Raw genomic sequence first — 14,314 nt, forward strand, 5'->3', positions numbered from 1 at the left:
TATTTGTGTACTTCTATCTCTTTGGGAGCTCAAATCAACACTGAACAAGAACGTTTTTAAAAGCATTTTTGCTGGCTGATGTGCAGAAACCAAGGAACTATGTGACAGCTGCTCCACATCGGATTTGAGATTTCTGGCTTTACAGCTTAGTTGTTTAAAAGCACAAGAAGGGAGCATGACGTGTGCACCTTGGGCCTCAAGGAGTTTGTTAATTCTCCTTCTCTCTCTTTTCCCCTTGCAGTGCTGAAGGAAGCCATGTTTCAGGACAGAGCAATGGGAGAGATCCCCAAGCCCTTGCTAAGGCTGTACAGATTCACCAAGACACCTTACGCACCATGTACTTTGCTTAGCTATAATATATATAAATATATATATATATATATATCAGTGAGAATGGAGCCTATTCACAAGAGGAAGAACTGCAGAATTAAGCCACATACAGTGTATGTTTCCAGGGGGGTCAGTTCATGGGGAGGGGGAATACCTCTGCCACTCCTGTAGCTGATCCTGTGGGGGTGGGGCGGGGGAGGCAGGCCTTATCCTTGTTTTAGTGCAAGGAAGATTGTTTACTTCACCGAGAACACGGCACTTATTATGCAATATGAAACCAGCCAACTGCTTTTGAAGCGGCCTCCTATGGGGAAGTGCTGCCATCATTGTTGTCGTCTTTTCCTTTGTGTGTTTTTTCTTGTAGTCTAACCCTTTTTTATGCCTTTACCTCAAGTTGCTCAGCAGCACAACTTTCTGCAAAAAAAGAAATAATTATTATGGTATTAAAACGTATAGGAACAATCAAAGTGATTGTTGGGATGGGGTGGGGGGTGGGAAAGTGAAGTAGGGCAAAAATGTTTTTACCTTCTTCTTGTACCCCTGTGGGTTGCAGATGGCTTCCCTTCAGTGGCTGTCAGCACTTGAATGTGACCATATCAAGTGTATATTTGAGTGAACAGCCTGTAGAATATGTTGCGGGAAAGAGTGTGTGTATTTTGCACATGCAGGACCACCAATCCCAATGTAGTTTAGCCAACTGCTGCCTTTCATGTCTGTCCTCGTAGCCTGGAGTTACTCAACTCAAATTGGTTTCCGTAACAAAACTAAATCAACCATGTACTTTTATGCCAGCAGTAGCAATACAGCCTGGCGAGATTAATGAAGCTGTTGCTTTCTCCTTGTCCAGAAGTTCCAGCTAATTTTCCATCTTGTGTGCCATGTGTATACCTTCTGAGCTTCTTGTGACATCAGATTCTCCCCTGTTTCACAGGGTAGCGTGTAATCACTCAAGTACGGATGCTAAGAGTTGAGGTCTCTTTAAAGAATCACACACAAAAACACAACCGTTTAGTTGACTCGCCTCTCATTTTAATGTGATTGCATATATATATCTATATATACATGTACTTTGAGGTTTAGCTTCCTCTTTTCTTTTATATTTATTAGAGTAATAATAATAATGCATTAATTTAAATCAGTGTATTGGCAACATCAGTTTTTATGTTTAGAAACAACTATTTTGTTTAAGAGAACTGACAACTTGTTTTTTGTTATCTTTTAGTGCAATAAGCCGTTGCAGAGGAGAGAAAAATCTGTCCATTTTCGCTGTACACAATTCGCAGCATTTTGCACCACTAATGGTGGGAGAATGGACATGTCCGCACACTTAAAAGGACAAAGTTAGCCTTAATTTTGAAAGGAAAGTCTTGTAATAGGGAAGAGTCCTTTTTTTAATTAAAAAGGCTAGTCCCTTCATGCTGCTAGCAGCCTGCAAGCTTTAACACTGTCTTGTGATGCAGGATTTTTGATCTGCTGCACCTTGGGGTTTGAAGTCATGTTTTTTCTTGCAAAGAGGAGATACAGATTTTTAGCTCTGTCCAGATGAAATCAGGCAGAAGTCTAAAAGGCATGAAGTTTTTAAAAAGCAATTTTTGATCATGTAGACTTTCCTTTTGAAACTGAGTGCTTCATTTCATTTTACATATAAAGCTACAGAGGGCTGGGATATGCTTAACAAGTGAGATCATTGAAATGTGAATCAGATGAATGGGCCTCTTTTTTATTTCATTCCACTTAAAGCTGAAACAGAGTATTTTATGAGATGTTGGAGGTGAGCATTTTGACTCAGTTGCAGGGATTTGGGGGCGTTTTGCACTTTGTAAACACATGAACTGCATTTTTGACTGCTTAATTTGCACTGGTTTTATAGTATATATGCAGAGATCTATACTGCAGATGGTTCATATGGGCATTGTTAGTAACCCAGCCCTCCTGAAACAAACCGTTCTCCACATGAAAACCATTTAATTGGTTGAAATATCTTGTTTATCTCTATGCTGTCTCCAAAGCAACCCACTATTTGCCAATTTACTGTATTTTGAGCTGAAAAATCTGAGCCTGTTTTGCTCCAACCTACAGGAACCTTTGCTATTTCTTCTCCCTCCACCCCAGTCCACCTCCTCCAGGAAAATTAAGTACTGTGTTTTGTATGCTTTCTTGTGCAGGCATATGCTGCTGCTCATGTTGTCTCAAAGTGCTTTACTGCACTTGCGATCTTGCAATGTTTATTCCCAGTTTTACTAAAATGGTACAATACACATCCAACTTTTTGGGGGCAAGAATCAAAGTGCACTTGAAATAATAGCGATAGGGAACCAACTTGCTTCTGGGGGTTGTGGGTGGGAAGACTGGGCACTTAAGATAAAAGGTAACTGCTAGCATCAAAAGAGCTCTTGGTGAATTGAGTCGTAAGTGGGTGTTTTCATCCTGCAGTCTCTGGAGATGTCCTAACTAAGGAGACTTTATGCACTGCACTTATCTTTGAATTCCTTGCATAAAATGAATGTAGGGAGTTCAGTACAGAGAACAGCCTGCTTAGGCCAGTGGACTCAGTGGATATGGTCAGTGGACTCAGACTTCACCTCCTTTGTCCGTTGTCCCCCTGCCAAAGAGAACATCCACCACTTTGTTTTCAAGGCAGCCTGCTGAACCTTGATGAAGTTTGTGTCAAGTTTTCCGGTTCTAATATGAATGCGTGATAGAGTTTCAACAAGTCTTCACAAATGCTGATGTTAAGTTTTCTTCTCTTCCAAGTGATTGACACTTCAAAAGGCTCTAGTGGAATCCATACCCAAAGGTTTTTCTAATTTGGCTTTTTTTAAAACATGTTGTGGAGCATTGAGACCTCTTCTTCCTTCAAGAAAAGGTCATTTTAGTTGTTTACGCCAAGATGCACTATAATATTATATCCTGTCCTGGTCCCACACTCAAAAATGGTGGCTTAAAAACCTTGTATTCTCGACTCCATTCACCTCGCTCATCCAAACAAAGTAAAACTGATTTAAAACTCATTGGAGACTCACCTTTAAAATATTAGTACACGGTGCTAGTGTAGCTGGTTTTCATGTGGAGAGAAACTGGTAACTTTGAAAAAACCAAACCTAAATATATTTTAGTTCTGAAGCTGTCTTCGTAAAGTGCCGATAAACATTTGTAATACAATATCAACTTACTGGCGTTGAGGGCCACACTTATTACAATACTGTAGCTGCTATATTTATTTAAATGGAGGTGGACAATTACTGCACTAGGGAATAAAGGCAAGTGAGCAGGAATCCAGGCTTGTGTTTAAGATATGGTATTCTGGTTTTTGTTTTGTTTCGAAAGTAATTTTAACCGTGTGATGTAACGAAGGGTGCTGTTTTAACTAAGATTATAAAACAGCCAGATATTCTTCCTTTGTTTTTAAAAGACTTTAGGTATATTTTGATGTTTGCAGTGGAGATGGAGATGGGGGGAAATAAATGGTACCTCAACCATGGTGGCAGTTTCCAATATATTTTTCACAGGATTATATGGACTTTTATTTTTGTACATGCTCTTAGTTTTAAAAGCTTTCTTGAATTTTAATGTGCTTTCATGAAGATCTCGGCCTGTTCAGCCGAAACAGCTGTCTGTTCAGCCTATGTAAGTATGGGGCATAGGTTTAACAGTCTTCTGCCTTCAGCTTGGCCTTGCTTTTAGTATGAATATTCCTGCCCAGAGTAATGGCTCTAGCCCATTTCTATCCGATTTTCCTGGATCCTGCTTCTACTTGCAAGTGTCACTGTCTCCTGCCTGTCGTCGTCCCCTCTCCCATGCCCTCACTCCGGATACTTGAGAGGTGCTTGGAGTAGTCTAGAATCCTGTCCTAGAGGCATTGCATCTACAACCCAAGAGAATGTGCTCTGCTACAGGCAATGGCTTTCCCTTTGTGCCATAGGGCTTGCTATCTGTGGGGCACAATCCCCATTTGTTTCAGCTAAGCTTGTGTGAGGAGTGATCCTTCCCACCATCTTATGAATAGTGGGTCAGTAGTAGAAAGGAAAACTAATGAGAACCATGTTGGCCAAGCTCTAAACCTCAAATGCTGAGAGCTGCCCTGTTAAAAACATCAGTCCTAAAGGTTCATTCTGTGGGATATTTCAAACATGGGGTGTGAGAGAGGTGTTAAAATTAAAAAGGAAAAAGACACATTAGTGCTCCATTAGTCTTCTCCAACGTCCTCCAGATGTGTTGAGCTACAACTCCCAACTTTCCCTCAACCCAGTACGCTGGCAGTTGTAGTCCAACATATCTGGAGGGCACCAGGCTGGGGAAGGCTGTGCTAGATGAATAATGTTTAAAACAATGGCATGGCTTTCTCCCAAAGCTTCATTTTGGGATGTTTCTCAAGGCAATTGCCTGCAAGGCTGCATTTCTAAAGGTAGGAAATCAATGTGCTTCAAGATGTCCTCTGACCTTGTTTTGTGTCCCCCCATGCAAATTCTTGTATTTGGGAAAGAGGCACTGGGTAGACTTTTAACCTCCCATGTAACCTTCCTTTGTATTGCTTTTGATGACAGCAACACTCTTAATCTGTCAGATTTTTCCACTTAAAACTTCTCTGAATGGAATCTCTTTGTGGTATGAACTTATAGGAAAACTACCTTTCCAAGCCCAGAGAAACCCCTTCCAAAACCTATCCTTACTTTCCTTTCTGGACATGTTACATGAAATTGGCATTGAGAGTGGGGCCTTCTGTTTGTGGGTCTGGGAACAGGACATACCTTTTTAATCACCGTTCACTTCCCATAGGGCCAGTTCACACATGCAGGTTGATTGCTTGATTAACGCAACATCAGGCAATGGCTGGCATGTATAAAAATGACCATCACACGTCAAACACCAGGCAGAGTCTTCACTATTGTCTCAATCACAGTAACTTCTCCATGAAGGCAGTTCATGCATTCTACTGCAAGTTACTCTGTGGTGGAGATGCAATGTGTACTTGGCCCTTAAATATATTTGCAAAGCCAAAAACAATTAATTCCTGGAGCATTTGCAGGCATCGAAGTACTTATTTGTAAATACTATTTACAGATTTTTTCACTATCATGGGAGATAAAGTTAATGAATGCAGGACCCTCCATTATGGTGTCCCAACAGATTTTCTGTAACTTTCATTTTGTTGCCGGTAATGAAGTTATGGCTCAGTAGCCACTGCAGGTCAGGGGAATGGGAGGGATAGAGGCCTAGACTGGGAAGTGGAGTCTAGTCTGAAAACTAGAATGAAGAATTACTTCTACAGGAGGCAAAATATTAACAGAGGATCCTTGTCCAGAGTGTGTCAGCCCCATTTCCGTGTTAGAATTTTGTTGGAATTACCTCTGACAGGTACATAACTTTAAAAATCTGTTTAAAAGTAAAGTAGTTCTGCCATCTAAATCTTGGAAAGGTTTATTTATTAAAAGCAAGACAGTCTTCAAAGTGCCTTTATTAGAAGATGGTGCTGTAGAGGTTTTTTGTTCCCAAAGTTTTATATGGCTGAGGAGGAAAAAAATAAGCATTTAGTGAAAACATGCCAAGTTCTTGATGGTATCACTTGTGATGTTGGGCACTACATAGTGTTTTTTCTCTAAATCAGGACCAAAATAACCATGGACCATAGTACATTCGGGAGAAGGAATGGTACTGATGCATGATTAAAATCCACTGTGTGGAACTGAGATACTTTGGGGGTTGTAGGGCAAGGAACTCAATAAACTCTAAGCATTGAAAGTTTGTTCAGAGGGTACAGATAATGAAATTGGAGTAAGCGTTATGTACCCCTGAAGTTTTGTGTACCTCAAAGCTGTTAAAAGTCTGAAAATAACAGCTTTTACTTGAATTTTCTTTTTTTACAAACAGCAGCAAGCTTCTCGTCATGATCGCATTAGCAGATTGAAGACAAAAATGGCCTTCTGGTGCTGAACAAGCCTACTGCCCCTGAAATGAAATACTCTTTAAATAAAACTGTTCAGCCACTGTTGACTTCGAGCTCTGTATCAGTCAGGAAAAGATTAATAGACACTGCACCTCAGTAGCAGCATAATGCTGCAAAAGTAATAATAGCAATGTTGTGGTGATTACACTGTAAAACTACTTGCACATGCCTGCAAAAAAATCCAATAATGGTCTTAATAAATATTGAGATTATGATTTTCAAGAAGAACCTTGTTTCTTTGTAGTTAGATTATTGGTCACTTGTGTAGTAAACATAATCTATTCTCTCTGATAGTTGGCTATTTTGCAGAAGAGTTTCTTGGGCTCTGTCTGTACTACTACGTTCTTGCTGAAGTTGCAGCTTTGTAAACCAGGTTTTCAGGGGGGACTACCAGGGCAAAGAGAAATGTAATCCAAACAAATTTAGTATCTGCCTTTGGCATCCTGGAACACCTTTGTATTCACCCTTCTATTTAAGCAGGATGAACTATCAGTGCAATGCTGGATTGTACAGGAGGCCAACTGCCCATATGGACCATAGTCAAATGCTTCAGCATAGCTAGAAGAAAACCTCTTGTTCTGATTTGGGCAGCAGCCTTCTCAGTGCCATCTATTGGCAAGAGTCAGAGTTGTGGCCTGCATACACGTGCTGCCTACCTGATGCTCATGCTTCTCCATATACGTGGCCATAATGCTGACTTGCTACACTTAGGGATGAATGGTCCTTACACAGCTGCTCTCTTTAGAGTTGTGGAGGCTTTTGTGACTGCAGGTACCATTTTGGCCTGCTGCCTTAATCCACACGTGCATTGCCCATTATCTTCCGCATATTATTTTGTATTATTTTCTCTTCCTGAATAACCTTATGTAAACACGATGTATTACATTTTTCAGTATGCACTGTGATGTCTGAGTTCATAGTAATTCAACTAACTTTTGTAATGAGCTATATAATAAATTAAACTGGTCAGTTATTTTCTACTGTCCCAATGGCCAATCCTAGCTGAATGTTTAATAGCACATAGGATATGGTTTTATAGTAAATGTGCAGAAGAGTTCTTGACTATTATATCCAGAGGAGTTGAGCAATATGCTAACATAGCAGTGGGAAGCTCAAGGGGAATACTAAAATACAAAACTTTTTGTAAATGGTGATAAGGACTTACTATTAGAATAGGTTGCCTTAGAGTAGGTCGCAATATGGGCTTTAACTGTATTAGAACTCTGAAGGTACAGAGTCTATTCCAGTGGCAAAACTCTGTCAGAATTAGGGTTGCAACCCACTTAAATAAACTTTAATTGATTAATTGTACAAGTTAGTCAATCAGTTAAATTTGTATATGGGTACAAAAACAATATCTCTGGTAAGAATTATATTTTCTTTGTTTTTAGTTGATGCATGCATGTGTTGTAGCAGGCATCATATTAGAGACATTCTCCCTATGTATGAAAGAAGGGAGAACACTTCTTATAAGATGGTGCTTACCACTACAGTTTTTATAAAAATTATATCTATCTATCTATCTATCTATCTATCTTTCTATCTTTCTGCTTCCCAATTGGGGGGGGGGGCACCTTTTTCATTGATTACAAGTTTTTAATTGACTAATCTAACCAACTGATTAAATGTTGCCTCTCTGGTCAGAATGTTCCACAAGAGGAAAATTTAGATAGCTTGTCAGAGACTGCAGTCCTAAGCATACTTACCTAGGAGGAATTCCTTTGCACTCTGTGGGGCATACTTCTGAGGAGATTTGCATAGGATTGTGCTGTAAAAGTATCTTAGAGATGCCTCTTGTTTCACTGTGTGTAAAAAAAAAAAGATTAGCTATTCCCTCATTTGTAGTGGCCTTTGGAAGAATTGGTTTGTTTACAGACATTTTGGGGGGTTTGGTCACTTCTGACTGGTAACTTGTATCTGAGTTTCACAGGTGCTGTTCAGAAGGAAATCTTAAATTGTTGTTGGGTTTATTAGGCCTCTTTAACAAAAATATTATATATGTATCTCTTACACGGGGCTCCCATTGGTCTTCCATCTAGGGCATTGATCAGGTTCACACCTGCTTAGCTTCAACAGTGCTGCAGTATTAGGTATGCTCAGACCATTCTCTAAGCCTGACCTTATTAGCTGTCTGCTGTCTTATTTCCACATTTTTATTCGACGCAGTTTAGAGAGAGAGAGAGTGTCTTATGTCTGTCTTTCCCCCTAGTTCTTAAAGCAAGTCAAGTGTTGCATATATTTCAGCCTTCCTTTTCAACATGTTGCAGTTTGTACCTTCCATTTTAAGTTTAACTAAGTTTTTCATGAACACTTCACAGACTTCTCCAATGTGTGTTGATTGAAAGAAGTATTTTAATTACTGCCATTGTAATGGATTTGGAAGGGCCCAAATCCATAATCCCATACTTACATTTTAGTACATCAGAAAAGGTAGGAACTGATGGTGTCTTATAGAGCACTGTTGCAGGCCAGCTGCATCCACTGATGTGTTGCTTGTCCCAGGCTCCTCCAGCTTCTCAGTCCCACTGGTGCTGGAAACTGCTAAGAGAGTTAGAGAGAGGCGCAGCCTCCTCCCTTGATATAGCAGCAGTTCTCTTCTAATGAAAGTCTGGTGATCAAGCTTGACCAGGAGGTTCAGCCTCTGACCTGGAGGTCTCTCCTATTACTAGGACCATAGTGCCAGGCTGTGGTTATTGAGTGGTGAGGGACATTCACATAGGCATGCTCAGAAGTGTTCTTATTTCTAGGGCTGAAAACTGCTTTCCAAAAATCATGTGGAGGGTTAAGCCTTTGCAAAGTTTGCAAGGCATTAAAGAAATGTTCCCCTAGTTTACTGGTACCTGAAAGATAGAATAAATTAGTGTAGTGCCAATCTTTCCTTTGGAAGCGATGAAGCTCTTACACCCTTTAAAGGTTTCTGATGCTTGGATTGGCCAATTGTCTGTGAGAAAGGTGCAGAATTCTCTCTTATATAATTCTTGTCATACGTCTTGCTCTGCATTTCAACAGTCCACTTTTTCTTCCTTCCAATCACTCACCTTGCCTACACTCCACAGCACTTCTGGGAAAGCAGACTAGACACTGATGCCTTTGTTTTATAATTGCATTATTCCTGAACCACTACCATGCTTAGAATTCAGTGTCATTTGCTTTGTGTTTTTTGTTTTGTATATTAAAAATACTTTTAGTTGCACATGAACTCACATTTTTGGGTATCCATTTAAGTGGTCTTTAAGAAATTGTCCATTAACTAAGAAGTAACATGCTCATAGTATCTTCTACATTACTGATCGATCTGATCTGCCTTCTAGTTCATGTCACCCTTTTTGGGTGCTGTTTATGATGCCTCTGAGCTAGCTGTACTCTTGGCTTGCTGGTAGAACCTTTTGGGGGTGGGTTATGAAGACTTGTAAGGATGTTGTATGGTGAATGCAGTGGAGCAGTGTAATGAAGGAGAGCTTATGTTGTGGGGTCAAAACCTTTGGTTGGAGGAAGGGAGCATGGCTTAAGAAGACAGCATGCTCCGTGGGCACACTGGGAATGAATGGAATGGTTTGTCCATGGGCTCCAAGAAGAATTCCAATGGAATAGTTTAGATGTACAGCTGGGCAGAAAGCAGGCATTTGTAAGAGCAAGAAGACTTCCTTAACTGGATCAGGTCAAGGACCATCTATCATGGCCTTCTACTTTCAACAGATGCCCCCAGGAAGCTCACAAGCAGGATAAGGAAGTGGCCTTCCCCTGTATGTCTCCAGCATCTATAACTCAGAAGTATGCTGGGCTGTAGCATTACGGCTTAAAGCTACTACATAAAGAATATGCACAGGTAGTTTGTTTTTAAGGTAATGTTTCCCACCAGGCTAATTTTGCATGTTGGGCAGAGATTGCATTCGTGTTTGCCCTGCTCTTCCACAGACCACTAGCCTGGATTTCTTTCTCCTCTTCCTCCCTCCCACCCCCCTCCCCCTCCCACAACTCACAGGTTCCTTATGAGGGCTACTGTCGTCATGTTTCAAGATGCTTCCTTTTGTGATATTCATACCAGGGGAAGCTTCCTTTGGGGTGGGGTACCTTGAAGCATGGTCTGTAAACAGTTGTGGAAGAGTCTGCACAAGAGTTCATGTGGAGCTATTATAGTAATAAGTAGGTTCAACAGCAGAGATTGTGTAAGCAGAAGAACATATTTGCATTTACTTTCACTTTTCTCATGCAACATTCTATCATGGGGTCTCAAGCAGCCCTTCTGTGAACAGAAAACACTTCCTGCGTGCTGAAGGAGCACCTTTGGATCCAACCCAGTTTTTTTCTCCAGTTGGAGACTATCTCCATGTAGATGAGAAACTTCATGAGAAGTAGCTCCCAGATTTCACTTTGGGTTTGCTTTCTTACCAGAGCATTCCCACCGCCTAAGGTGCAAGCATCCTGAGCTGCTTATTCTGTGCAGCAATGCTAAACATACTAGAGAAGGGCAAGTAACGTGCTTTGCAAAAGAGACTGGAAATCTTGCTCGATGTAAGATTAGCAAGTTCAGGTATTGAGTTGTAGAGGTTAGAAGCAACTAATGTTGGGATTTTTCTAAGTTGTAATTAAGTCTTTTTCAGGTGACTATCCTAGGAACATTCTGCGTGATAGTTTTTTCCCCCCCGATCAAATATTTTGGGTCAAATACTTTTAGAGCACAATCAGTTTAGGTCCAGGCATCAGACCAGAATTTCTTTCTGAATCAACACTTTCTGAAAATCCCACATCACGTAAGGGATTTTTCAGTACATGCTAAAGTAAAATGTTCCTAGGAACAAGCTTTTCCTAGGAAAATGCTTTACTAACTTGGACATTAGGGTCAACATCTCTGAAAGTTGGTTCAGTTAGGCCCCATTCCATTTTTGGCTCAGTTGTTACTTGTTCTGGGAATTTGCACTCCAGTTTGGAATATAGGTTGTATGAAAGTGTCTTTGGTTTGCTTGAGTGTGAATCTATTTATGGAGGCTGAAGCATCACTCACCAGTGTGGAGAGTGGGCTTTGTTTTAAAATACATTGCTCCAGTTTGGCATTTTATCAGAGTTAGCCATTCTGACTAATCCAGGTTTCCTCAAATGCACCTTGAAGAGATGGGTTCCAGTGTTTTGTTTAACAGCACAGCCTGATGGCTCAGCACGTTTTCTGTTTTGCAGACCATGTTCAATGGTGACTTGTGGGGATGCCATTTCTCTTCACTGTTACCTCCTTGTTTGTTAGGAGGTAACTGTCCATTTTCCAAGATGGGGGGATGACTAACACTGGCCTATGTGGGCCAGGCGCGGATGGCCCATTGTGAGAGGCAGAAGAGGGTAGCTTACAGTGATGTGTGTAGGTTAGTCACACACACACACACACACGCACATGGCTCTTTCATGTATGACTGTTAACAGTATGAGTAACTTCTATGCAGGCACATCACATGTACAGTACATGTGACATCCACACAGGTGTCTGTTTTCCCAGCTCCACACGTAGTGGGAGCCTGCTGTCTATCTGCTTCCTTCTCAGACAGATGTGCACATGATAAAATGGACCTATATGTTTTTTTCACAAGTTACAATGGAGAAGTGGTGTTTTCCTGCATTGAATCTCTATCCATAAAGAAAATACTCGTGTGTGAGAGAAGTGGCCCTTAAAGGGTTTCCATAATAGGCAGATTTTTAACTGGGTTAACAGTGTTGTATTAACATCCTGTGTCTATATTTGTGTATAGTTAGGGGGACAAATATAGCACCATCCTAAAGACATTCCATTCACTGTGGGTCCATCAGGTGCTTAGGTCTGCACGAAGCATTTGGTCTGCTATAAGTAATACATAGCAGAGCAGATTGGAGGTGCCCCATCGTCTTTGCATGGGGCATTGCATTGGTGACACCAGCACCATTCTGTTTGCCATTGCTGGGACACATTTCTTTAGAATCCATCTGCAGGCCAGGTATATTTTCATGTTCTCCTCTGAACATGTTGGTGTTGCACTTGAGCTAACACCCTTGGTTGTGAAACTCTTGATAGCTTCCTCTTGTTTCGTGGGATACTGCCATTTTGCTTTCTGAGGAGCATATAATGTGTTTCTGAAATCTCTGGGTATCATTTGCTTGTTTTTTCTTAAACAAAAGTATGCTCAAGTCAAGCTAGCTTGTTTCATCCAGATTGTTGTAGTTAACCTTCCTGCAGGTGGGCAGATGGATGGCAAGTGTATTGGTAAAAGCCTTTACAATTTTTACTTTTTAAACCACCTTCACCGTGTGTGCCTCTTTGTACTGCAAATGTAAACTGCAACTATTGGGGGAAGAGGGTGGGAGGGTTGGATATATATATATATATATCTGTATTTCAGTATGTTTTTAAAAATGTAATAATCTTACCCAGAAGCAATGTGTCTTCTCCACTCCTTGCCCCTGCCAAGTAAACTGCCCTTGCCAAAACTTTTAGCTATCTTTGAGTTTTCTTCCAGTTTAATTAAATATCGGCCTGTTGTCATCAATGTTGTCACATATGTCAGCATTATTAGATCTCATGTGTGCTCTTAACACACTTTGTTGAAATAGACTTACAAGATTCAATCTACCTTAACTATTTAAAGACCGTGCATTCTTGAATGGGCACACAAGTCCTTGCTGCTTTTAGTGGCATAAACCTCTCCCCCCAGTCTGTCTAACTTGAACAGGATGGAGGTTGGTCAGTGTATCTATAGTCCTCAATCTACTGCCACATGACAAGACATTCTGAGGGAATTACCAAACCCAGACTGCCAAATTTTTGTCAGAATGTGATTGCCAGGGGGCGGGGGGAGCGGCGGCAGGGTTTGTTAAATTTTCTCTAACAGTTTTTCCAGTTAAAAGAGAAGGTAATGCTGGAGTAAAAGGGGGAACGTTCTACTTTTTAAAAACAGGACTGAAATTCACATGGGCTTGCAATAGAAATCACAATGAACAAAATGGTCTTGACACATGGTTTGTAGCATGTGTGCCACAGGACAACAGCAGAGGTGGTTTGTAGCACATCTGGACAGGAGTAGGAAGGTCTGGGATGGGAGTAGTCAGGTTTGCACTCCTGGCTGTCTCTCCATCACTGTACTGCTGTCTGCTGATCTACTCAATGGGCTAGAGGAACGACCACATCTGGGGTGGGTGGGGGAGAGGGGTGGGTGGGTGCTGCATGCGTATTCATACTTTGACTTGTGGTGCACTGGCCAAATAGGTTGGCCACCACTGGTTTATGAAGTAACATGATGTGTCATGTTATATTAGAACATGCAGTGCCTCTGACATTCTGTCGCCATGTCTTGAATACCCGGTTGGATTTTGAAATCACTGTAAAATACCTGAAGGTACAGGTAAAGCCAAGACAAGCAGTCACTTTTCAGACTTGTTGGTAGTTCTGTCTTTTGGGGTCAATACATTGTTATGAAACATGTCACATCTGTCGATTTTTGAAGTTACACTCTTCTGTTCTTGTCTGTTGCTCTGTTGCTCACAAGTATGTAACCATGCTAAATTCAGTCATGGAACTCCTGAGCCAAATCTGTCCCCAAAGTTCTTTTTCTGTGACAGATTCCACTCCTTGTGTGTGTGTGTGTGTGGGGGGGAAGCGGGGCGGGGGGGTTGGTCCATTTTCTCTCTACTGGAAGAACTCTATGTTGTGTTTTTTTTAAGTAAAACAATTACTTAGTGTTGCTTTGCTTCAGTTTGAAGTGTAACTTTCACTAATAACTGCAATAAATGCGCTTTGCTCCAGAAAAGTTTCTGTCCAAATTTTGGTTATGGTCTGTGTTTGGGGTGGGACACACTAAGGAATCTTCATGTATAGGATTTTACATCAGAGTACAAATTACATCTTTACCCCTGTTCGCTCTGCGGCCTGGGAATCTGCTACTTATTTCATTTTTAAGTTTCTAGCTCTCTCTGTTGCAATCAGGCTTGGAAATATGTAGACTATTTCTGTTGAAGACTGAAGTCCTTTTTACTCATACTTGGGGCAATGTCCTTGCCAGTAGCTTTGCGGTTGCTCCTACTTTGCTC

At 41.0% G+C, this 14,314-nt stretch overlaps 1 protein-coding gene across 2 annotated transcripts in view; it reads left to right on the top strand.

Annotated features, from left to right (window-relative positions):
• LOC146338139 (protein argonaute-3) overlaps window positions 1-14,024 on the top strand; it is a 68,653-nt gene extending 54,629 nt beyond the window's left edge. For both annotated transcript variants that reach the window (XM_084816005.1, XM_084816006.1), the window contains one exon: window positions 242-14,024. In XM_084816005.1, coding sequence (XP_084672131.1) covers window positions 242-350 — 109 coding nt within the window. In that variant the 3' untranslated portion in view covers window positions 351-14,024. The remainder of the gene's footprint in view (window positions 1-241) is intronic.
• The last annotated feature ends 290 nt before the right edge of the window (window positions 14,025-14,314 follow it).

The sequence above is a fragment of the Heloderma suspectum genome, chromosome 10 (assembly GCF_057233095.1).
Source record: "Heloderma suspectum isolate Gila_16-S chromosome 10, 16-S_ref, whole genome shotgun sequence".
Taxonomy (NCBI): Eukaryota; Metazoa; Chordata; class Lepidosauria; order Squamata; family Helodermatidae; genus Heloderma; species Heloderma suspectum.